A 23,838-nucleotide genomic window follows, 5' to 3' on the forward strand; every position below is an offset into this window, starting at 1 on the left:
AGAAATATATTGTTGTTCAGCCACTCATGTCCAATTCTTTGTGACACCATGGACTGCAGCACGCCAGGCTTCCCTGTCCATCAACAACTCCCGGAGCTTGCTCAAACTCATGTCCATCGAGTCGGTGATGCCATCCGACCATCTCATCCTCTGTCACCCCCTTCTCCTCCTGCCTTCTATCTTTCCTAGCATCATGGTCTTTTCCAGTGAGTCGGCTTTTTGCATCAGGTGGCCAAAGTATTGGAGCTTCAGCATCTGGCCTTCCAATGAATATTCATGGTTGATTTCCTTTAGAATTGACTGGTTTGATCCTCTTGCTGTCCAGAAGACTCAAAATATATAAATGAACACACTTTTAGAACAGATGTTCTGTGCAAGATATTTTCAAAATAATAATTATTTAAAAAACTGACATTGAAATGAAGTAATACTGAAGAAATTGCTGAGCTTCAGATAACTGTTTCTTCACCAGAAGAAACTCATTTCCCAGACATTCCTCTGAAGCAGTGGTTCTTTACCAAGGGTGATTTTGCCCTGTAGGAACAATGTCTGGGCATTTTGTCACATCCAGTGACATCCATGAGTGTTACTGACATTTAGTGAATGGAGGTTGGAGCAGCTGCTGAACACCCTGTAATGCACAAGACAGGCCCCCACCTCCATCTTGACAAAAAAAAAAAATTATCTAGCTCAAAATGTCAGTGGTGGCAAGGTTCAGAAAGTATGCTCTTAAAGAGTAAGGGGATGTATGGAGAGAGTTACATGGAAACATACATTACCTGTAAATAGATAGCCAGTCGGAATTTGCTATATGACTCAGGGAACTCAGACTGGGGCTCTGTGACAACCTAGAGGGGTGGGATGGAGTGGGAGGTGGAAGGGACGTTCGAGAAGGAGGAGACATATGTATACGTGTGGCTGATTCTTGTTGATGTTTGGCAGAAAGCAGCAAAATTCTGTAAAACAATTATCCTTCAATTAAAAGATAAATTAAAATTTTTTTAAAAGACACAACATTATAAATCAACTATATTTCAATAAAATAAATAATAACTGAAATAAAGAGTAAGGGGGGAAGAGATTATTAAAATTATTAGGGGAAAAATTAGAAAGCTGAAATCATTATGTTTTAACTCAGTTTCAGTTTTAGTCTATTTTGATGGGACTTACTTTTTCCTTTTTTTCCTGGGCATAGCTTTAATTGGAAGATTTTAGTGTATTTACAGAAGTCCACAGCTCCCACAGAAGGCCCCACTGTTCTGTGCTTCCTGCTGCCTGGGGATTGATGGGGCTTCTATAATAAAAAATGAGATGATTCACTGTATTACAGTTTCTCCATCCTCTCTCCTTAATGACAAAATCAAGAGGTGTCATATGTTATTTTTACCTTGTGAAGGTTCATAACATTTATATTCTATCCTACAACCATAATCTGCCAGGTGTTTAGAGTTAGTTCTATGTCTAAATGATTCGGTGCCAAACACCGCTTCTCTAACCACGGCTTCCTCTTCTCTGGGTTTATTTTGCATTGACTCTTAGTTGGTTACCTGATCTTGTTGTTCAGTTGTTAAGTCGTGTCTGACTCTTTGTGGCCCCATACACTGCAGCATGCCAGGCTTCCCTGTCCTTCACTGTCTCCTGGAGTTTGTTCAAATTCGTGTCCATTGAGTTCTATGTTTAAATGATCTGATGCCAGACACTGATTTTCTAACCATGGTTTCCTCTTGTCTGGGTTTATTTTGCACGGACTCTTAGTTGGTTACCTGATCTTAGTATACATTTCTTTTTTTTTTCTTAGTATACGTTTAATGTGCTGTGTCAGACCCCACTCTGGTTTGCCCCAGCCAGAACTGCACCTGCGGTTTAGGGTTTGTCTCAAGCACCTTAGAGGGCTTCCCTGGGGGCTCAGATGGTAAAGAATCCATCTGCATTGCGGGAGACCTGGGTTCGATCCCTGGGTTGGGAAGACTCCCTGGAGAAGGGAATGGCAACTCACTCCAGTATTCTTGCCGGGAGAATCCCATGGACAGAGGAATCTGGTGGGCTTCAGTCCATAGGGTCGCAAGGAGTTGGACACGACTGAGCAGCTAAGCACACACACATACCATACTTAGAAGAGTCGAGACACGTAATGGAATATCCCCAAGACACTGTGGGGATATGAGACAGGGTCCCGTGTAGAAATGGAGTTGCAGTTGGGAGCTGAAAGAAGGAATGCTGTGAATGAATGTGCTGGTTGTCCTTCGTTCTTGGAAAAGATGGATATGGAAGCAGGATCAATTTAACTCTGTGGATTCCTAGGTTAGGAGTAAGACTGCGTGGATAGAAAGGAAAGCTTGGCTGATGTAGGTAGGTTGCCATGGAGGGTGACAAGTGTCCTGTTAGCTGCAATACGCTGGGGAACCACCTATAACCGTGTAGTATGTAGATGCTGGCCTCAAGCCATCAGCTGAGCAGCTATATTTAGGTAACCTCCCAACCTTGAGATTCTGCTAGACTAATGCTGTGCTGTTTGCTTAGTTGCTCAGTTATGTCCAACTCTTTGCGACCCCATGGACTGTAACCCACCAGGCTTCTCTGTCCATGGGGCTTCTCCAGGCAAGAATACTGGAGTGGGTTGCCATGCCCTCCTCCAGGGGATCTTCCCAACCCAGGGATCGAACCCAGGTCTCCCACTTTCTAGGAGGATTCCTTACCGTCTAATGCTTGCCAGTAGCCTCCTGTCCTGGAGAGGAGCTGCAAACACTCTGGTTCCCTCCTCCCTGCCTTCTGGGATAAGGAGGGGAACAGCCAGAGGCATCATCGGGTGGTTCAGGGTAGAGGCCTACATGATCCACATATCTAGAATTCGGACCCACCTATCATTGGAGTTGGGTGTGCTACCAATGTCTTCATCAGATGTCTGTCACAGCTGGACTTACTGATCAATGGCTTTGTTTTGTTGTAGGGGAGTTATCCGGTTTGGGAAGATTTCATTAACAAAGCCGGAAAGCTGCAGTCCCAGCTTCGGTAAGTAGAAGCATGTCATCTCCAAGAAAACGGCAGCGGCCTTAGACAAAGGATGCAAGAACAGGGACCCAAGAGTTGAACTAGGGTTACTTTTGGAAGTCTTACAGGTAGAGAAGCATGCCACTTACTAGCCATGTGTCCTGACCACTGATTCCTGTATGTAAAATCAACTCATATCTGCTTTGCCTCCTTCCACTGGAATTTTGAGGGTCAAATGAAGTCAGTTATATGTAAGGTAGCCATGGATGATATATAAAGAGTGTTCCCTACATGCCAGGTATATGGTAACAGTTAAATCTCAGGACCCCAAAAGGTAAGTATAGTTGTTAGCCCATTTTGCTGATGAGAAAACTGAGGCACAGATAAGGAGAATAACTTACCCAAATTCACGCAGCTAGTAAATGAGAGAGCAGGGAATTGAACTGAGGCAGTCTGGCTCCACAGTTCTTTCTGCTTCCTGCCTATCCTTACAGAGTTTAAAGCTTAGTTTGTATAATTCCGTTTCCATGAATTGTCTATGTAATGCAAATCTGTAGAGACAGATGGAGACTAGTGGTTTCCTGGGGCTAGGAGTGGGAAAGGAGGTTGACTGCAAATGGCCATGAGGGACCTTGTTGGGGTGATGGAAATATTCTAAAACTGGATTGCGGTGGTATTTGCATAACTCTGAATTTACTGAAAAATTGTTAACTTACACACCTAAAATGTGTGAACTTTATGGTATACAAATTATGTCTCAATAAAGCTGTTTTAAAACAATGAGATCTAATGCTGATCTGCTCTAAGGGGCTATTATTATTGCCTCATCATGTGCTTGTTAATACATCATTTGACATACAGTAGAAAATATGGCAACATCTTCTTGTTAAAGCCATATGCTTTTAAAATCAGTGGGGAGAGGGTTGTGATTGCACTTAGTGGGTGCTTCAAGAGAGCTGGGACATTTGAAAAAGAGGTTGTTTTCATGACTCTGGTCATGGCTGTAGGGGTGACATGGATTGGTTAAGGTGTACGGGGATGGTTTTCCAGAGAACGAAGCAGGTAGGTGTTTTCTAGGATAAGAAACCATATGGATGACAGACAGAGGTGGGAGGAGTAACATGATGTTCTTAGGACTTTGCCTGTTGACCCCAGGGGTTCCTGCCCAGAACTTTGGCCACAGGACTGGGCATTCCCTGGCTCCCCTGTAGATTAGGAGAGAACTTGAGAGATGTGGAAATTTCCCAGTCCATTATTCAGCTTCGTGGGGCCTGGGATTTCCAGAGTCATGAGTGGGCATTCAGGTGGACCATGGGCTTCAGAATATGGCCCTTTTGCTGCTTGTTGAGTCCTTTTGCCGCTTGTTGAGTCCTTTTGCCATTTCTTTGCTTGAGAACCTATGATTACTTTGTCCTGGATCAGATCCAACCTACTCTTCTCAGAATGTAAGGCCCTCTCCCCCAACTCTGCCCCCATCATGGTTCATTTCAAATAGGTTAGTCTCCATCCTGTAGGAGGTCGCCTCCTGTTGTAAAACATGTAAGTACAACCCCTCCCTGCTACGCTTCTTCTTATCTGGCCTCATTTAATTGTCTGGCAGGTTTTCAGGGTTGACCAGGGAAAAGATGCTCTTCTCCTTTTACCAATGAAGCAGCAAAAACTTAAAATAATTAACTGATGGGCTGTCTTAAACATACAGAATAAGACTTAAAGCAATCTTATCCCTACTGGTACAAAGTACATTATAATATATTGGGGTTGGTCAAAAAGTTCATTCAGGATTTTCTGTTACAGCTTATGGAAAAACCCAAATGAACATTTTGGCCAGCCCTATATAGATATAATATGCATATTATATATATAAAGTGTTAGTTGCTCAGTCATGTCCCGCTCTTTGTGACCCCATGGACTGTAGTCTGCCAGGCTCCTCTGTCTATGGGGTTTTTCCAGGCAAGAAAACTGGAGTGGGTTACCATTCCCTTCTCCAGGGGATCTTCCTGACCCAGGGATCGAACCCAGGTCTCCCACATTGCAGGCAGATTCTTTACCTTCTGAGCCACCAGGGAAGCCATACACATACACGTGTGTGTGTGTGCGTGTGTGTGTACATATATGTTAAACAATAGGCTCCATGAGGCAGAGACCATTACTTTATTTTGTCAAGCTACTAGTACCTGGTTGAGAGCACCGTGGGAAGCTCAAGCCTGTGGTTTAATTTTCTGTGTTAAGAGAGTGGGTAAGGATAAGACCAGAGAAGAGGCAGACTCTTGGAGCGTGTAAACTGAATCACTCCTTTCTCCTGCTAATGGATGCATGTTTGCTCTGCGCCATCAGAGAGGGCTAAGATGTCCTGTGACAAAAGCAGTCCGTGAAATATGGCTCATCGGAAGGCGGTGTTTAAAAGCTCTTAATTCCTCACACTTGACCACAGTCTTTGTTTTTACGGGAGCCCTGGTGACCATGTAATACTTGAAGCACCTCTATAGCTGGCTCATTTGGAAGATCAGCCTTGACTTGAGTGAGAGTAAATACAGCTGTTGGGTCAGATATTAATTATAAATTTGAATGAGTTGTTTATAAATCTCAGAGCGTAAAGCTAACTTTTCCATGGTTTGCAGTTGGTGCCAACTCTTCAAGAAATATGCTTTGAAGTGGGTTTTTGTTTTTGTTTAGTGTGTATGTCTGTGTGTGTGTTTTGACCAGAATGTTTTCCTGCTCTACTGGAAAATATCAGGCCTCATTTTGAAGCTTGGCTCTAAGGGACTGTTGCCCAGGTTTTCCCGGGGACTACTTCTAGCACCTTCCAAGAGCCTTTTGTTTCGCAGCTGCCTTGCTTAGGCTCAAAGGTCATTTATTTCTTTTTTTTTTTTCCTCCTCCATTTTGAACTTTGTATTTAAATCCTTCTTCTCATCTTCTTCCCTTTTTAGTCCTTTTTCTTTTTTCATCTTCTTCCTTCCCAACTTTGAATTATTAGGGATGCTCTATAAGGACTGTATTCATATGGGAACTACTTGGACGTTAACATCAGGCTGTAAACTCTGTTGTACGTGTTCTTGTGAGTGAGCCTGGGGCTGGCTTGCTTGTCCTGGTTGTTCACAGCCCTGGGATGCAGTGGTGATTACTTTGTTGGATGACATCTTGGACCATGATTCTAGGAACCAGTAGATCACAAAGTGCTCAAGGCATCTCCCAGTGCTCAAGAGAATGGGAAGAATTCAAGAGAACTCTAGGAAAGTAAATGAGATAGTAACCCCTCCTTGGTCTCAGCTTTTAGGAATTCAGGAGATGCTGTTGAGATAGCATTCTAATGTTGAAAAAATAGTATGTTGGTTTCACTATAGTCATGATTTACGGGGGAAAGTCACATAGCTGGGATGAACATGGGATTGTAAGTCATGCTGGGCTACTAGTCTCAGCTGTGGTAGGAACTGGTGATCTCAGTTTTCCCATCTCTAAGATGAATTGTTTAACGTAGATCTCTTCAGGATCCCTTCTACCAATTCATGTAGCTATATTGTTTTCCTGCTCTAAAGTATCTTTCAGCCATACCACTTGTATATATATATTTTAAATGCTTTTCCTTTTAGGTAGAAACACCTGTCTTTTCCTTCTTTGTGAAGTTTTACTTGTTAATAATTTTATACCATCAGGTGAAATGGAGTAGGAAGAATAGTTAGCATTTGTTGATTAGTACTGCATGAGCCATACCTTATTGGGGTACAGTGCAGTAGGAGAAAGTCTTTAAAAAGTAGGTCCACACACAGTGGGGGATGGAGAGGGTGGGATGAATTGAGAGAGTAGCTTTGAAACATATACATTACCGTATGCAAAACAGGTAGCTAATGGGAAGTTGCTATATAACACAGGGAACCCAACCTGGTGCCCTGTGACAGCCTAGAGGGGTGGGATGGGGTAGGGGGCGGGAGGGAAGTTCAAGAGGGAGGGGAAACACACACACATACATATAAAGATACACACACACACACACACACATACACACACACATACCTATGACTGATTCATGTTGTTGTATGGCAGAGACCAGCACAACATTGTAAAGAAATTATACTCCAATTAAAAAAAAAGAGTCCACTAAGCCAATGGTTGTCTGTATCCAGTCAGGGTTTCCCTCTTGGAGGGTGACTTTCTGTCCCTGGCAGGGATTCCGGCCCTTTTGCTGTCACGCATGTGCTGGTGTGAGACAGTCCTCATGCTTTTGTTATCTGTTTGCATTTTAGGACAACAGTCGTAGCAGCAGCTGCCTTCTTGGACGCCTTCCAGAAAGTGGCTGACATGGCCACCAACACACGTGGTAAGCAGATGGAGGGATGGCTTTCTGCATGTGGGCTCTTACCCTTGGCAGCTTCACACGAAGATAGAGCTCAAGTTATCAGAGCTTGGCTGACTCATATTTAAAAATATATATATTTTTAACTCTGGGGGATTCTGCATAGTAGATGCTGCAAATCGTTCTCCAGATAATAAAGCGCATGAGAAGAAGGAAAAATAAACCAAAGGAACCAGTGTTTGTGCCTGAGATGGCTTGATGTGTTTGTCATCACTTTTAACGACGTGCTGGTTGCAGAGTCCTGAGCTGTGTGTTGGTTGCAATTTGCTTTTCCCTCCTCATACGTGTCGTCTTAAGATTTTCCTCATTCCCTTGTGGAATGAGAAGCAGTGAGGATGATGGGTTAGACCATTTTTTCCTGGGTTCCCATAAAATGAGGAAACCATTATAAGTAGCTTCCTACCGTGTTGTATGTGTGTCCCACGTTTGACTGCAAAGCCCTCAAGGTATAGACTGACTGGTGCGTGTCTGAACTTTCCCAAAACATAGCACTTCACACACAGTAGATGTTTAAAGTGTGTTTATTAAATCAGTGAACACAGGGAATTCTTTTGAAAATTTGTATTGGTTTCAGTGACTATTGAATCATGGAAAAGAATATTTATAACCTGTGAAAGGTCTGTAGAGAAGCAAGTAAATCTTTCTGTACCCAGCACCATCGTTAGAAGTATGACATTACCCATAACCTAGAGACCCCCGTTCAAAGAGGGGTGCTTCCCATTTCATTCTGAGACAGAGAATCTCTTCTGCTGCTTTTTTTTTTTTTTTGCCTTCTTTCTGGGTCTCCTTGTACACTAACAGCTACAGGTCTGTTCTTGTTATCATCGTGGTAACATTGGAAAATATGGGTGTCAGGGGCCAGTGTTGGGTGGATTTGCTCCCAACAGTTAACCTATGAAGCCCACAGTGGGTATGTACCTCTAGCGGACTTCAGTACATCCTTATTTATCATAGGTGCTTAATTAAATATTGAGATAAATTTGCAATGAGGACTCTTCTCATTCAAGATGCTTGAAAACTACTGATATTTCAGGCACTATCTTGGGACCACAACAATCAGCATGTTCTGCATCCTGGAGGGGCTTGGAATGCTACCTGCAAATCAAGAATCTCAGTGTAGAAATAACATGTTTGGTGTGGTAATAGTGCTAGGACAGAGTGCTCAGGGAATATGGAAAAGTGAGCAATTAGCTCAGCTCAGGGAGTCGAAGTTCTCCCAGGAGAGGTAATGTTTCTCCTCATTTCCAAGATGCCAGTGGAGTTTTCAAAGGTTCCCTGGGAGAATGTGTTGGAGACCCAGAGGGTTGGTTTGTCAGCTTGACCAGGGTCTTAACCAGTATCTTTTTAAGAACCTTAAAAAAACTTTCTACATACCAATGTGTGTTTGTTATGAAATCTTTAGAATATACAAGTATAAAGAGGAATGTGATATTCAGGCCAGTGTTCACTACTGTTAGTGCTATTGGGTCTGTTTTATCATATTTTCTTTGCAGCAGCATTTGGGACTGGACTCACCAGTCATGAGGATGTCTTTCTACAATGACCATCACAGTGTGTCTTTCTTAAAGAGTTGCTCTATTATTTTATAAGAACCTAAGTATCTGGCGCTGCATTTTTGAGGCTCTGTGATTCATAAGTTTAAGTTTTAGTGTTTAATTACTCAGTGGAACCTAGAGGATGGAATAAAAGGTATTCTCTGATTGTCCATAATTTCCTGCAACAGGAACCTGGGTTTTTGCAGAAGTTGCTGCTGAGAAGGGTTCTTGGTGGGAAACTGAAGGGCCTGCAAATTCTCATGGTTGAAGGGAGGAAAAACCATTGTTTGTGGGAAAAGAAACCGGACTAACCTCTCTGTGGTGCTGGTGGAGGTAAAGGAGTTTGGAAGCGATGTCTTTGACAGGAGACGAATAATGTTGCAGTGAACAAGATCCCTACTTGGATCTATTTCTAAACCATCTGATTTCAGGTCATTTTTTAGCGATACCACAGTACTTGACATCTCGAGATGTCTAGAATCTATATGCATTTGAAAGAAATAACTTTCTATTAAATGTAGGAGTGTGAGAACTCACATGACCGAAAAAAATGTATGGTTGACACAAAGAAAGGTATATTTTATGGCAATAAGAGAGAAACTTGAAGGCACATCTGATGTTCAATTAAATGTCAAATTAGTTTTATTAAGTTAATTTTTTACTTAACAATTGCTTAACAAGTGCAAAATGCAGAACATGCGCCTTAGTTTAAAAAAGTTATGTAACAAAGTATATAAAGTCTACCCTCCGAGTACCCTCTGCAGAGATGGGGTTTAGTGTCATTTATAGACTTGTTTTGCATTCTTAAACATATATAGCAGGAAAAATTAATCATAGAACAACATGTAAATTGATATATAGAATAAAATATATTTTAAGATCTTTTTCAAAAGGTGGCCCATGAGAAACATTGTTCCCATGCTTTTAGTTCCCAGTATATTATAATTATCTTTCTATGTCAGTGCCTAGAGAATCTACCTCATTCTTTCTAGCCACCAAATGGAATTTCTTGTGTGGATATAGCACAGTTTAATCATTCTTTTTTTCGGGGATATTTAGATTATCTCCACTTATTCACTGTTACACACTACACTGCAGTTAATACCCATGTGTACATGCTTCTGGAGATCTATGGGTAATCTCTTTTTAACGGTTGTATGCATCTCCAGGGAAATGAAGAATCTGTTAAAAAATGCATCAAGCTGTTTTGGTCAGCAGCGAATATATTTTGGCTCACAGTCATTACAGGCTGCAGCTCTAATACAGTTTGCAGTTTGATATCTACACACTCTGGAAAGTCCAGTCTCTTGCTTAGTTCGTTTATTTTTGGATGCACTGAGTCTTTGTTGCTGCATGCGGGCTATCTCTAGTTGTGGTGCTCGGGATTCTCATTCCAGTGGCTTCTCTTGTTACAGAACGTGGGCTCTAGTGGGCACAGACTCAGTAGGGGTTTCATTGCCCTGTGGTATGTGGGATCGTCCCAGACCAGGGATCGAACCCATGTCCCCTACATTGGCAGGCAGATTCTTAACCACTCGACCGCCAGAGAAGCCTGCTTAGTGCCTGTAGATGTAATGTTTTTCGAGCCCTTGTTTTAAGTAAGAGAAGGGAGTAACAGTTATTCTTATGTGTGTCTCTTTTGGACAGGCATCCAGAATCTCAAACTAGCGGGTCTCTGGTTTCCAAAATATTAGCATTCCATATTGTTTCCCAGAGGAAATGGCTCTGAAAGGTTTTTTGTCCTTTTTAGCAAATATTTTGTACTGGCTGTGAAAATAACTTATTTAGAAAAATCTTTTAAACGCTAGTCATTATGACAGCAAAGTCAATCTAGTCCTGTAACTATTGTTAAGTAGTTATGAATGTGGAAATAAATTCGAGCTGTTTTGTTTATTTTTTTTTAAGAGTATAAGCTGCTACTGTAATGTGTGTGTTTAGGTTAATAATTAAACTATAATGGAATTTAAGAGTTAACACCGTAATACATACAGTTCAGTATTTTGTTGATCTTTGCATTCTGGAATGAATATACAGCTTGTGCTCAGTGTGAAAGTACACCTGTTTGCGTGTTACTGGCCACAAAGAATTAGTGTCTTGGCATTTGGTGTACAAAGAATGCCTGACTTTGTGAAGCAGGGTCTCCATTTTCCTCGTGGCCGTGATGGACCAGCGCATGGGCTGTCATGGGAGTGGTTTGAACTGACTGGGGCACGGTTGTCTGAGTTACTTAAGAGAAAGCACAAAGGTGCGGGGAGGCTTCGCAGTCCTTGGTGGTCGGTCTGGGGAGCAGTGTTCCTCCACCCGTAAGCGTGCAGCCCGGTGCCCGCCAGGCCTTACCCCCCTTTCACTGCAAGGCAGGGGCACGTTGCGATGAGATGCTCCGTCTTAGTCAGCACTGGCCTTCGTGGCCGCTGCATCATTTGCTGGTGTCAGCAAGGGCCTTTGGAGAGCATACTGCTGTGTGACTCTCATTTCTGGCTGCCTCTGCTTCTGTAATCGCTTTATAGCTTTGAACAGCCATCTCTGGGATGTTGAGATGACGATGCACCAGACCCAGAGTGAGGAGTTTAAGATTCTAAGAAGGAAGGAAATGGATCCCGGCCGACTAGGTGGTCTCCAATCACCTTTGTAGAATACGTAACACAGGCCAGGCTCTGTCCCACGTGCTTTACATGCAGTGAGTCTTTTTATTCTCAGAACAGCTCTCTGAGATCAGTGCTTATGATCTTCATTCTAGATGGTGAAGTCTGGGTGAAGAGAGCTTATCTAAACCAACCAAGGTCATATAGCTTGGAAGTGGGGAGACTGGAGCCTGGCCCAGAGTCCGGATTTTAACAACTAAATTATGATGCTTTATGTAAGAAGCTGCTGGGTTTAGTATAAACTTAAGTTTGCTTTTTTTTTTTTTTTGGCTGCATGGCTTGTGGGAATCTTAGTTTCCTGACCAGGGCTCGAACCCACATCCTTGGCAGTGAAAGTGTGGAGTCCTAACCTGTGGATCATCAACAAAGTCCCTTAAGTTTGCTTTTAAATTTATTAATCCTGATTGCATTGAAAAGAAACCAATCTACGTAGCACCTTGAATTGACGACTAGGTCAGAGGTTGGATGCTGTGTTTGTCTTCTGCTTGGCCAGCTCTGTAACCCTGAGTAATTTTGTTTCACTTCTTCAGGCTTTGATTTCCCCATTTGTAAAAGGGGTTTTCCCAGGATCTAGTAGAGCCTTAGATAGTTGCAAGTAATCTTTTTTTGGCTCTAATACTCTATAATTTAAAATCTCTCTTTGGCCCTATTAAATCTTAAAATACAAATTAAGTTGGACAGTCTAAATTTTCTTTTTCTGTATTATCTTTACAGTTTCTGATTTTTGCTTGGGAGACAAAGGAAGCAGGGGCAAGCGGAGGATAAAGAGTGAGCAGGTTAGGTGAGAAATATGTTTAGAAGAGACCGTCAGGGTGTGCGTGAGGAGGGCAGATGGAAGCTGGAGCTTTCAGGACACCCCACTGAGGTCCAGACAGTCGAGGTGGACTTTAATCAGTGAGCCCGGATTGCTGACGTTCTGTGAACTGATGAAGACAGTCTCCAGGACTCAAACTGAATAGAGCAGTGTTGTTCATAAAAATACATGATGTTTTTTAGTATGTGCTTAGTCACTCAGTCGTCTCTCACTCTTTGTGACCCATGGGCTGTAGCCCGCCAGGCTCCTCTGTCCGTGGGATTTCCCAGGCAAGAATACTAGAGTGGGTTGCCATTCCCTTCTCCACGAGATCTTCCCAACCCAGGGATCAAACCGGTGCCTCCTGCCTTGCAGGCGGATTATTTACCATCTGAGTCACCAGGGAAGCCCTTACTTTAGAGTTTGATAAATGATATGCTTTCCTTACGTCACTGATGGATCTTAATTACTTGGGAAGCTTGTTTTAAATTACAGATTTTGAAGGATACGTGTACATGTCTGGCTCAGTTGTTTGGCTGTCCACCTGAAACTATCACAAAGTTGTTAATCAGCTGTACTCCAATGTAAAATAAAAAGTTTAAAAAAAAGTACAGATTTCAGAGTCCTGCCTTATACCTGTGGTTCTTGATGAATTGAGTGGAGCTTAGATTTTTTAAAGGCTTCCCAGAAGAATAAGGCCTCTCGCCATCTTGCTGTCACCCACCTGCCCAGTGACATCTCTGCCCACGGCCGGCAGTTCCACCCACAAAAAAATGCCCTTGGCTCCCTGAATCCCTTTAAACTGTTGATCCCTTTCTTCTTGCACTTGTGCATTCCAGACCCAGGGTGCCCTTCCCAGCCCACCCCCTCTCCACCCCCTTTAGATGCTTGAGGATCTTTGGGTTATCTTCCTAGAGCCAATTTAAGAGTCAGGTTACTTGTGAAACGCTTGCCCTCACCACCCCCTTCCTCCGTCCCCAGAGTAAATGGGGTCTCACTCCCCTGCCTCCTTGTGTGGTCACCATCTTCCCCGCTAGACTCAGCCACCTCCAGGGCAGGGCCTGGGTCCTGCTGCTCTCTGAGGAACTCAGGTACCCAAGTGCTAATAAGTATCTGGCATTTAGGAAGGTGCAGACCACATTGCACGCAGTCCTTGGTGGATCTGGGTGAGGAAGGCTGTCATCTCTGGAGGCAGGAGCCTGGTAACATGGGGTCTTTGGCCAGATTCCACTTGGGAGTTCAGAATTCAGATCTTGGGACCCCTCTCAGTGGTTGAGTCTCTGGATTATGTGACTTCATAATTCACTGTTGCCCAAGAGGGCCCACCACATCTGTGATGGGGGTTACAGGAAGTGGGTGGGTGGATGGATGGCAGCTGTCTGCTCTTGGCTAGAGTTGGAAAAGAAGGGGAAATCTTCCTTTTTGGGAAGGAGGTGCCAGCAAGCTATTTCCAAGAGGCAGCCATACTTGGTTTCGTTTGCCCACAAGTTTTATTTTAACGAGGTTGTTTAACTGAGACTTCATTGACCCTTAACTTCTGGATTGACTTCAGTGTTTCAGACCTGAACTCTCTTTCATGTAATTAAGGCAGGATTTCTACCTAGGAAGCTGCTCAGCCACAAACTGAAAAAATTGGTCATTGTGCTTGTGCCTGCTCAGTCTTGTCCAGCTCTTTGCAACCCCATGTACTGTACTCCACTAGGTTCCTCTATCCAGGGGATTTTCCAGGCAAGAATGCTGGAGTGAGTTGCCATTTCCTTCTCCAGGGGATCGTCCTTCCCGACCAAGCGATCAAACCTGCATCTCCTGTGTCTCCCGCATTGCAGGAGGATTCTTTACCTGCTGAGCCAACGGGGAAGCCCCAAAATAGGTCATAAAAAAACTTTTTCACAGGCCTGGAGCTGCACATTCTTTGAAGATGACCTTAAAGAAACCTGGACAGTTTCATTCACTTAATTAAAAAGAAAAAGGCATAAAACTGCAATCTACTGATCTCTAGATCTGGCTGTTGATCGCTAAAATGGTTTTATACTCAGATAGGCCAGTTCAGGTTCCTTAATCATTTTTGGTTATTGTCCTTAACTATTCTTAAAAGAGGAGAGCCCTTATGAGTATTTAAGGAAACAGCTCTGTTGTAATTTTTTTTAAAAGCCAAGTTTATGGTTTTGAAACATTCAAGGATAGTGTATTCATTTTTCTGATGATCTTATTCCAGTTGAGGCTTTAGAAGTATTGGGGAGCAAAAGGAACCTTGCAGAAAGCATCAGGAGCCTCAAAGTATAACGGAAAACTGGCTGGTGTGAATTTTACTCAGACTCTGGATATGGTTCTCACAGGGCCACCTTGACAACCCTACACAGGCTCTAAGTAAAATTAATGCCAAGCTCTAATATTCTGGAACCTTGGCACATTATAGATGCCCAGGAAGCTGTTGCTGATTTGTTAAATAAAAACTGATAAAGTGAAGTACTTTGTATCTTGCTTACAGAGTGGATGGACCAGCAGCTCTATTCTCTGACATTTTAGAACATGAATCTGAGCAGATGGTATTGACAGTGACCTAGAAACTCTACTGCCTTTCATTTTCGCGGTTTTGAATTTGACCTCTTGATTTTGATTCACATGAATTATTCCGAGGAAGCCTGAAGCCAATTTTGCTCTGCTGGTAGTTACATTTTGAAATTCTCATTGCTGTTTTCTAGGTGGGTGTGGGGTGTAAGAACAAAGCTATGAAAAATAAGAATATTTGTAGTTGATTAAAGTGGGAAATTGGCAAGACCAAGACACTTTCTTGTTTGTCTCTTTTTAATTGTGTTGCTTTATGCCAGAACTTGACGTGTCCTGCGTGCGCTGTGGTGAGTGACCCCAATGTGGTCCTGGCCTCCTGGAGCTTTTAGGCTGGGCCAGGGCCGTTCTCTGTGATAGAGTTTTCTATGGTGATGACAGTGTTACACATTTTCACTGTCTAGTATGATAACCAGCAGCCACCTGAGGTCATCAAGTACTTGAAACATGGTTAGTATAATTGAAGAACTGAATGTCTGATTTTTAAATTTTAATTTTAAATATCTGCATATACCTAGTAGCTACCACATAACACAGCATGGATGTAAGGGGTATAACAATGGCTACAAAGAAAGGCTTATTTTGCTTTTAACAGTAAATGTACTAGTTTATGAGTCACCTGATTTATTCTGTTTTATATCTGCTATATTGAGAGTTTACTAGGTACCTGGTAAAGAATGCAAAGAGGTTCTGTTTCTGAGGCATTGGGTCAGTGGGTGGTAGAGGAATTTAGACAGGCATGTAAGCAATAATAATTCCCAACAGTGAGTGCTTCCCACTTGTTTTTATAGCATGTCTGTTTCATCTGTTTCATGGATTCACGATGGATAAGATATTGTTCCAAAGGGGCAGGGGGTAATTGGTTCTTAAGAAGGGAAGGCGGTCTTACCCTTTTTATATATCAGGTACAGATATGCATACAATACATATGCAAACATACACACATCTGTGAAATTAACATTTTATGAGGAAGGGAGCTGATTAGGAGGAATGTGTCCAAAAAGGCTCTTTATGGGAGCAGAAAAAAGGGACAAGCTTGACAAAACTATTTTGTGATGAAGTCTAAGCTTTTAAGACATTAGGTCAGCCTTTTTGCTTGTTGCCTCCTTCCAAGGGCATTTAAGTAATTTTCATGAACTTGAGGAAGGTGATTGCTGTTGGTATATCTCCTTTATTTGAAATAACTTGGCAAAATGAATCCATATTAACAGACTCTGTAGACTCATCAAAAAGTTACCTAGTGTTGAATAATAAGTGGATTCAGAGGCAGCCAAGACTGAGTGTCCACCTCACTGTTATGTATTCACTCTTTGTTCTTAACCGTGATGCAGAGAACAATTTTAATGCTGGGTTGTATCAAACAGTCTTTTATTAATTGGGCTTTATAGCTGTAATCCTTTTAGTGAGGATGTGTGCGTTTGTGTCTGTCTATACACATAGTATCTGTACAACCAATATCTATAACATATAACAACCTGTGTATATAACATATATATATATACACACACACACACATAGGTGTGTGTGTGTGTATGTTGTTAGTTGAAAGAATTAAAGCATTAGATTGGTCTTAGCAGTTTCTTGCCTAAAATGACAGAGACACAAATTCTGTGTTCCAGGATGACTGGTTTCTATGCAGGGCTCATTCTTGATATGCTTACGACTTTGCTGAGGGCTCTGGGGGGACCAAAACCTGGAATAGCTTTAGTGTAGCCTCATTAACAGAGCTTCCCTGGTGGCTCGCCTGCCAATGAAGGAGATGCAAGAGATGTGGGTTTGATCGCTGGGTTGGGAAGTTCCCCTGGAGAAGGAAATGGCAACCCACTCCAGTATTCTTGCCTGGGAAATCCCTTGGACAGAGGAGCCTGAAGGGCTACACTTCATAGGGTCGCAAAAGAGTTTGACACGACTGAGCGACTAAACAATGAGACTGAGCAGCCTCATTAATTTCCTTAAAGCCCCCAAGCCACTCCAAATTTGAGTATGTATATGTACATCTATGTTTATACTGAATACCTATGAGTTTCAATCATATGAAGTGTGAAAAAACTTTTGTAGATTATTGCTGTTTCTAATAATAACCTAGCTAAAACTGTATGCCTATTATGTAAATACAGTTTCAAGGAGCTATCATTGACCTAGTAAGTGGTGACATAAAAAGGTTTAATGCCTTTTAAAATGAGTTGATAAATGTACATTTTGCTTTGAGTTTCATTATTTTGGTGTTTTATTACTCTGATGGTGATTTAGTCACTAAGTCATATCCAACTCTTGCAACCCCATGGACTGCAGCCTGCCAGGCTTCTCTGTCCACAGGATTCTCCAGGCAAGAATACTGGAGTGGGTTTCCATTTCCTTCTCCAAGTGATATTTCCCACCCAGGAATCTAACCTAGGTCTCTTGCATTGCAGGCAAGTCTACTTTGATAGACCTTGAGTATTTTAACTGTTTAGCACAATACCTTTAATCCTGCATATTCTGTTTAGAATAAAACAAGTTTTTTTTTTTTTTAATGGCACTATGAATATCAAGTTTGTCTTAACCATTTTCCATTTTCTTAAAGTTATTTTTTGGTTTGTTTTATATGATAGACTTGGTGTTGAGTCTAGCACAGTAAGGTGGCATGTGTATTTTAAACATTTTTTTCTTTTACAGATCACACTATAGGTAAGGACTAGAAATAACAAAGGAACCCACATATTTACTAAGTATTTTTAATAAATTTCTAAAAGAAAATTTTATTTTCTGTCCCCCCTTATTTTTTGGGTCGAAGGAGTTGGGAGATGGGGACTTTATGTATCTGATGGGCCAATTTGTGTATTTCACAAAGTTTGGAATAGTGAATTGACATCACTACTGCTGAAATGAAAATCCCTCCTCTCCGTCCTCACTGATATTGACGTTAAAACTGATCCCTGACAGCAGCACTGGTCTCCACTCTACAAGTGGTTATTATTGTTGATCTTTGGTTGGGTAGCAACAGTTGCCAGAGATGGGCTCTTTCCTTGTGGTTCCTTGTGTCCCGCCTAGGTGGGATTTGACTTTTCACTGCGTCTTCTCAAAATGACACTCGAACAGTTATTGTGTGCTCACCAGAAGGGCACTAACCTGACTCCCACGTTGTCCAGGGCAGGATGTCCCCAGAATCCTAAAATCCTCTATCAGGGAGAGCTCAGGATGGAAGAATCCCACACCCATGGCCGAGTGTCCGTTTAAGGCTAATCCTCCCAGTAACCAAGAGAAGCATTTGCTCCGCCTGAAGTCAGTAGTGTTTCCTCTTTTCCCTGGCGATGCTTGAATTATGATGCGTACTGTGCCGTTTAACCCCAGCAGCCCTAATAAACGCTGGTGAATTACACGGCGGCAGTCAGGAGGAAGGTCCGAGCGTGCTGGGGATGTGTGTTTTTATGGGTGACTGAGTTGGTCTGTGCGCAGGGCTGTTTGTGTCGTTAGGCAGTTTGCATAATGAAGTGGTTTACTCAGCAGCTCCATCCTTCCAGCTGCTTGCAGGGCCGTCTGCCTGGGGCAGTGGGGACTCTCCCACCCTCCTCCCCACCCTAGCTCTTTCCCTTTGCTTTTCATTTTGGCTTAAAATAACTAATGCCCCTTCACCCCATCCTGCTAACCACACACACAGTCATGTTTGGTAAAACATAAATTACCATTCATGAAAAAGTGCAGTTATTTCAATTCATACACATGAGGCATTTTTTGTTTTTTTAAACAATGCTTGTGGAAGATTGTTTGCCATAGAGTTGTGAACTTGGTTTGTTCTGCCTGTTGTAAAAATAACCATTTGGAGTGTAAATGTGCATTGGAAGACCCTTGCACTTGTCAAACTAGTGTTTTTCTAGGCTGAGTCTATTTTGCCTGATTGTGTAGCTGCCTCCCCTCTGCTCTGATAAAGCCCCAGCCTGAAAACATGCACGAAATGTGAAAGCTGCTATGAACTAAAATTTTCACTTTAGCTGTTTTCGTGTGCTTTGCAGGAGGAAAGATCTGGTGTTGGAAAATAGCTCAGAGAAGAGAGAAAGACTATTCAAAAGGTCTTCTGTCACTAGGAATCTGGCAGTGAATTCTCCTGGTACATCTTAAAGAAATTTGATTTTTATACACTACTTTTGGAAACATATCTGTGGCCTGACATGGCAGTTACCTGGGGTCTGTTGCCTTGTTTAACATAAGGCTTTGGTCTTTTATTTTTAGAAGGTGGAGGGGTCTGTTCTAGACCATATAGTATCTAGTGCAACCTTTTCGTTTTCACAGGGCAGGCTGTGAGATGAAGTAATTTGCCTGAGGCTGCTCGGCTCACGGAGGGACAGTGGGATTCTCACTCTAGAGCAGCGCCTTCTGTCCCATGTTTTCCCTGAAAGCCTCCTGGCCCACTTGTTAATTTCGCCTGTTGAGACCATTCAAGTAGGAAAGATCATGAGCTATGGGAAAAAGCTCTGTCCTGGGCTCTCAGTTGGTTATCATTAGTCAAGATTTTTGTTGGCTTCTTTATGTGGAATCCTTGGTCATCTGGTTTTCCAAAGCAGTTTTCCACTTCCATTGCAGTTCTTTTTCTATTAAAGATGATTTTGTTTTCCTTTAAACTCGTATGTGTGTGTAAGTGTGTGACAGCCTGTTTTCTTGTGTTTTAATAATTTGTTATGTTTGACAGAAGCATATTTATCTGTAATAATAGCTCGGCTTCTTTCATCTACATTGTCTTAGTTTTGTGACTGTATCTTTCTATGTGCACGTGCGCACCTACACGCGTACACACACATACAGTCCACACACAGACACACAGACACACACACACACACACACACACACGGAGTGTTTTTCGATTCCCAAATGTTTAAAATCACCATGGGACGTCTTATGTCTAGTGAAAAGATACTGCTTTGGAAATCTGCAGCATTTCCTGCTGTGAGCGCCAGGGCCCAGGGACCCCGGTTACCATGGAAACCAATATGGAGCCGCTGGGTGGTGCTTGCCTTCAGAGCTGCATTTGAGTGCATCTCACCGTCAGCCGCAATGCTGCTTCTTCCCCACTCCCCACCACCTTTGAAATTAGGGGAGGGGGAAAGCTGAGTGATTACAAATAAAAAAGAAAATACTGTTTTAGCTAAGGCAGAATGAGACCTTTAAAATGTACCCTTTTAATGTGATCTATAGTGGGGCAGTACCGTTCCCTGAATATGGCCAAAGGTACCTGATAAAATACAAAGAGACTGTGGAGGAGATAGTGAAAGGGAGACCTTCTTCCTGTGTTGCTGACCTGCAGGCTTCTCTCTGGGGCGTGTAAGGCTGACTCGGCTTTATTCCCACTGACTCTGGTTGAGCCCATTTAGTTTGTCCAGGGGGCTTGACGGCAGACAAAAGCTCTTCAGCTCTTGGCGTGTGCCTGCTTCATCCTCCTGTCTCTCAGAACCCGCCTGGAGAACCAGATCCGAGCGCCTGGAGAGCTCGTCCGAATTTTCACCCCTCGATTTGCCATTTAAGCACGTGAGAGCCATCTGTGCTTGTTGAAAGGGGATGCTGATTACCAGAGAGTAGTACTTCATTCGGATAATATGATTTAAAGCAAGATGTGTCGCTTATACTGGAACCGGAGGACATAATGAGCCATGTAAACACACCCCCTGACCTCCCAGGGGTGGTGGCGGTCCTGCCAGTCAGCGGCCACAGGTGGGCTTACAGCATGTCTGTGCAGGAGACACAGCAATCCCCGGCGCCAGGCTCCCACTGCCTGTCAACCAACTCCTGTTTCCAGAGATTGAAGGATAATAAAATTGCCTCCAACCTTGTTAGGTGGATGCCTTTGTGCTCTGGTGTTTGTTCTTCCAAATGTGTTTGTATAAAGCAAATATCAGGAGTGCGTTCTGTTTAGAAACAGTGAAGTACCTTGGAGTCTTTGACTATTGCAGGCGGCTGAGATCTTAGTCCAGCCTTGACCTTGAGGGTCTTCTGAGGGCCCTCTATCTGTTGAGGCTCTCCACTAGCCCTTCAGCTGCTCAATGTCATTGAAGAAGGTAGTAAGAACCTCATTCTGCAAACGGGAAACCGGCTGGTGACTTGAAGTGCCTTGGTTAAAATGCCACACAATTCTGCAGCAGCAGAGCCTGGTGTGTGTGTATCCCCTCCTTGGGACCCATCAATCCACCTTCTTTCCATCTCCGAGATCAGTTGTATTTTGGAATCACTTGGGAATTTAGAATCTCAATCTATCACTGTAGACATTTTGGGCTGTGTAAATTTTTGTTGTATGGGGCTGACTTGTGCGTTGAAGGCTGTTCAGCAACATCACTGCATCTCAGCCCTTCAGTTATTAAAGTCAAAAATATGTAGCCATTCCTGAATATCCTCTGGGGTGCAAAATGACCCTGGTGGAGAACCACTGAGCAAGACCGCTTAGGTTGTGTTCTTTGACAGCTTAATGGACCTGTGGTTCTGCTTTTTCTTAAGGCAGTCACGGACAGCTTGGTTCATTTAAGCTAGGCTTTTAATTATTCATAACTCAGTTAGGATTTTAGAAATTTGATGGTCCATGCATGGTTTCATCTGGGAAATGACCACCATGCTGAGTTGTGCATAAAACTTTGTGACCAGTCCACATCTTACTAGAGTTGGACTGTGAAGAAAGCTGAGCACCAAAGAATTGATGCTTTTGAACTGTGGTGTTGGAGAAGATTCTTGAGAGTCCCTTGGACTGTAAGGAAGTCCAACCAGTCCATCCTAAAGGAGATCAGTCCTGGGTGTTCATTGGAAGGACTGATGCTCTGCGAAGAGTTGACTCACTGGAAAAGACCCTGATGCTGGGAGGGATCGGGGGCAGGAGGAGAAGGAGACGACAGAGGATGAGATGGCTGGATGGCATTACTGACTTGATGGGCATGAGTTTGAACTCCGGGAGTTGGTGATGGACAGGGAGGCCTGGCGTGCTGCAGTTCATGGGGTCGCAAAGAATCGGACATGACTGAGCAACTGGAAAATCCCATGAATAGAGGAGCCTGATGGGCTACAAGTCCATGGGGTCACAGAAGAATCAGACGTGACTTAGGGACTACACAACAACATGGTTATTACTAAATAAAACTTTGTTGAATGAATGAAATGAGCTTTTATTCTAACTTTGATTTGTCTTTGTATATATCTTCAATGGCTCTTTAATGGGAAAAGTAGGAAACGTTATCTTTAAGGAAATTCATTTAAGGGGTTTCTTCTCTACTGATATTGCCATAGAAATGCCTCTAAAACCAAAGGTAATTGGTAGTTTATCTGCTCGTCTTGGTTATTTTTCAGTTTACATTTTGGGCTATAATGGGGGACTGGTCCTGTACCTGGTGGTGTGCTCGTCTGGTGCTCTTGGGAACAAAGAGGTGTTGAGTCTTTCAAATACATGTAATGATGTCACGTCTTAGGATGCTAAAGTTTTGGATTCCTCTTTCCTACACGGAGGAGAAAGTAAATGTAACCGTCCTTTCAGAAATCAACATTTCTACCCCGATTTTGTCCTTGAAGAATGGCTGCCTTGTTGTTAATCCTTTTCTTTATGCTCACAAGTCACAAAATCTTGTTTTTCTTTGTTGCTCTATAATTTATAAAATTGTATTGCAGTTGGCTTGGGTAGAATTTACTTAAGCATAGTTGAGCCTCTAGATTTTCTTTCTGGCATAGACAAAAGCGTCATTAATTATGAATATGAATCCTTTTGCAGAATGACAAGATTGAACGTTTCCTCATGCCAGTATCCCAGCTGTCTCATTTTGATGCTCAAACAAAGACTTTTTAGAGATTGTTTTTAATAGCCATCGTATCAGATACTAAAAAAAAAAAAAAAAAGCTGAAAAGAATGCAAAATAGCTTACAGTTCATTTGTCTAGGAAAAAAAACCAAACATAATGAAAGGTTTTGGTTTTATTGCGGCTGTTTCTACCCTTGTGATTGCATTTGAGGTCTCAAAATTTTGGCCATGGCTGCAAACCAAAAGATCATTTCCATTCTCTAAGTGTTCTGCCGTTGGCAGGTGCAAAATTTCATTTGTTGGGATGATCAGTGCTTGAGAAACCCAAAGCTTTGGTCACATTGTGGCCCGCCCTCAAAGGAGCTGAAGCTCACTCTTGGTTTGGTCATGGAGGTGTTGGGGTTGGAGGTGATGGGATTGCTATCGGGTGGGCACCGAGTGCTGAGCCCTCACTGTGTGGCTTCGCTGACTCACTGTAGTCACAGGGCAGCTTCTGTTCCTACCACTGCAGGAGGTGAGCTGGGGTCTGATTCCCGAGCCTTCAGGCTTTTCTCCACCATGTTCCATTGCTTCAGTCCTGAGTGTGTCCATCTAGCCATTGGTTGACCATCTCACTGAGACAGTTTCTGATGTCCTCACTTGCTTCCTTCTACATCACAGGGGCCAAGACTGGCCATGCCAGCCTACTCTCTGGTATATTCTTAGCCTGCAAGAATTGAGGCTGCAGGGAAAATCTATCATGTAGTAGGGCTGAGCCCAGCGTGAGGGAGGCTGCTCTTGGCTGCTGATGGCCTCTGACGGTGATGGGCACACGTTGATAAATGGCTTCCCCATCCTGCTTTCATTCCACATGAAAACGACCACAAAAATCATTGCAGCGTGAAATGGAGAAGACAGTAAATTATCCTGGTGCGTATGCTGCCCTGTCGTTAGAGTTAAGAAATTGCATAGCACGCTGGCAAAGAACCTTCGATTTGAATTAAATCACAGGCTGCTTTTTTTTTTGCCACATGGCCTTTGGCAAGTTGCTTAACCTCTGTGTACCTTGGTTGTCTCATCTGTAAATTGGCTTGATAAGGGCACTTATGCAGGGTTGTGGGGAAGAGTCTTTGAGACTGTGTGTAAAGGGCAGAGTTCAATGCCTGGTCCACAGTCGCCTTCGGATGCTGCTGTTATAAATAAGGAGAGCTCCTATGTATCAATGGCTTCCCTGGTGACTCAGACAGTAAAG

General features: G+C 42.9%; 1 protein-coding gene across 12 annotated transcripts in view; it reads left to right on the top strand.

Moving 5' to 3' along the window:
* Nucleotides 1–23,838, top strand: part of MTSS1 (MTSS I-BAR domain containing 1) — a 160,539-nt gene that overhangs the window by 21,715 nt on the left and 114,986 nt on the right. For all 12 annotated transcript variants that reach the window (XM_019973409.2, XM_070802474.1, XM_070802476.1 and 9 more), the window contains 2 exons: nucleotides 2,948–3,009; nucleotides 7,228–7,301. In XM_019973409.2, coding sequence (XP_019828968.2) covers nucleotides 2,948–3,009; nucleotides 7,228–7,301 — 136 coding nt within the window. The remainder of the gene's footprint in view (nucleotides 1–2,947; nucleotides 3,010–7,227; nucleotides 7,302–23,838) is intronic.

The sequence above is a fragment of the Bos indicus genome, chromosome 14, assembly GCF_029378745.1.
Source record: "Bos indicus isolate NIAB-ARS_2022 breed Sahiwal x Tharparkar chromosome 14, NIAB-ARS_B.indTharparkar_mat_pri_1.0, whole genome shotgun sequence".
Lineage (NCBI taxonomy): Eukaryota > Metazoa > Chordata > Mammalia > Artiodactyla > Bovidae > Bos > Bos indicus.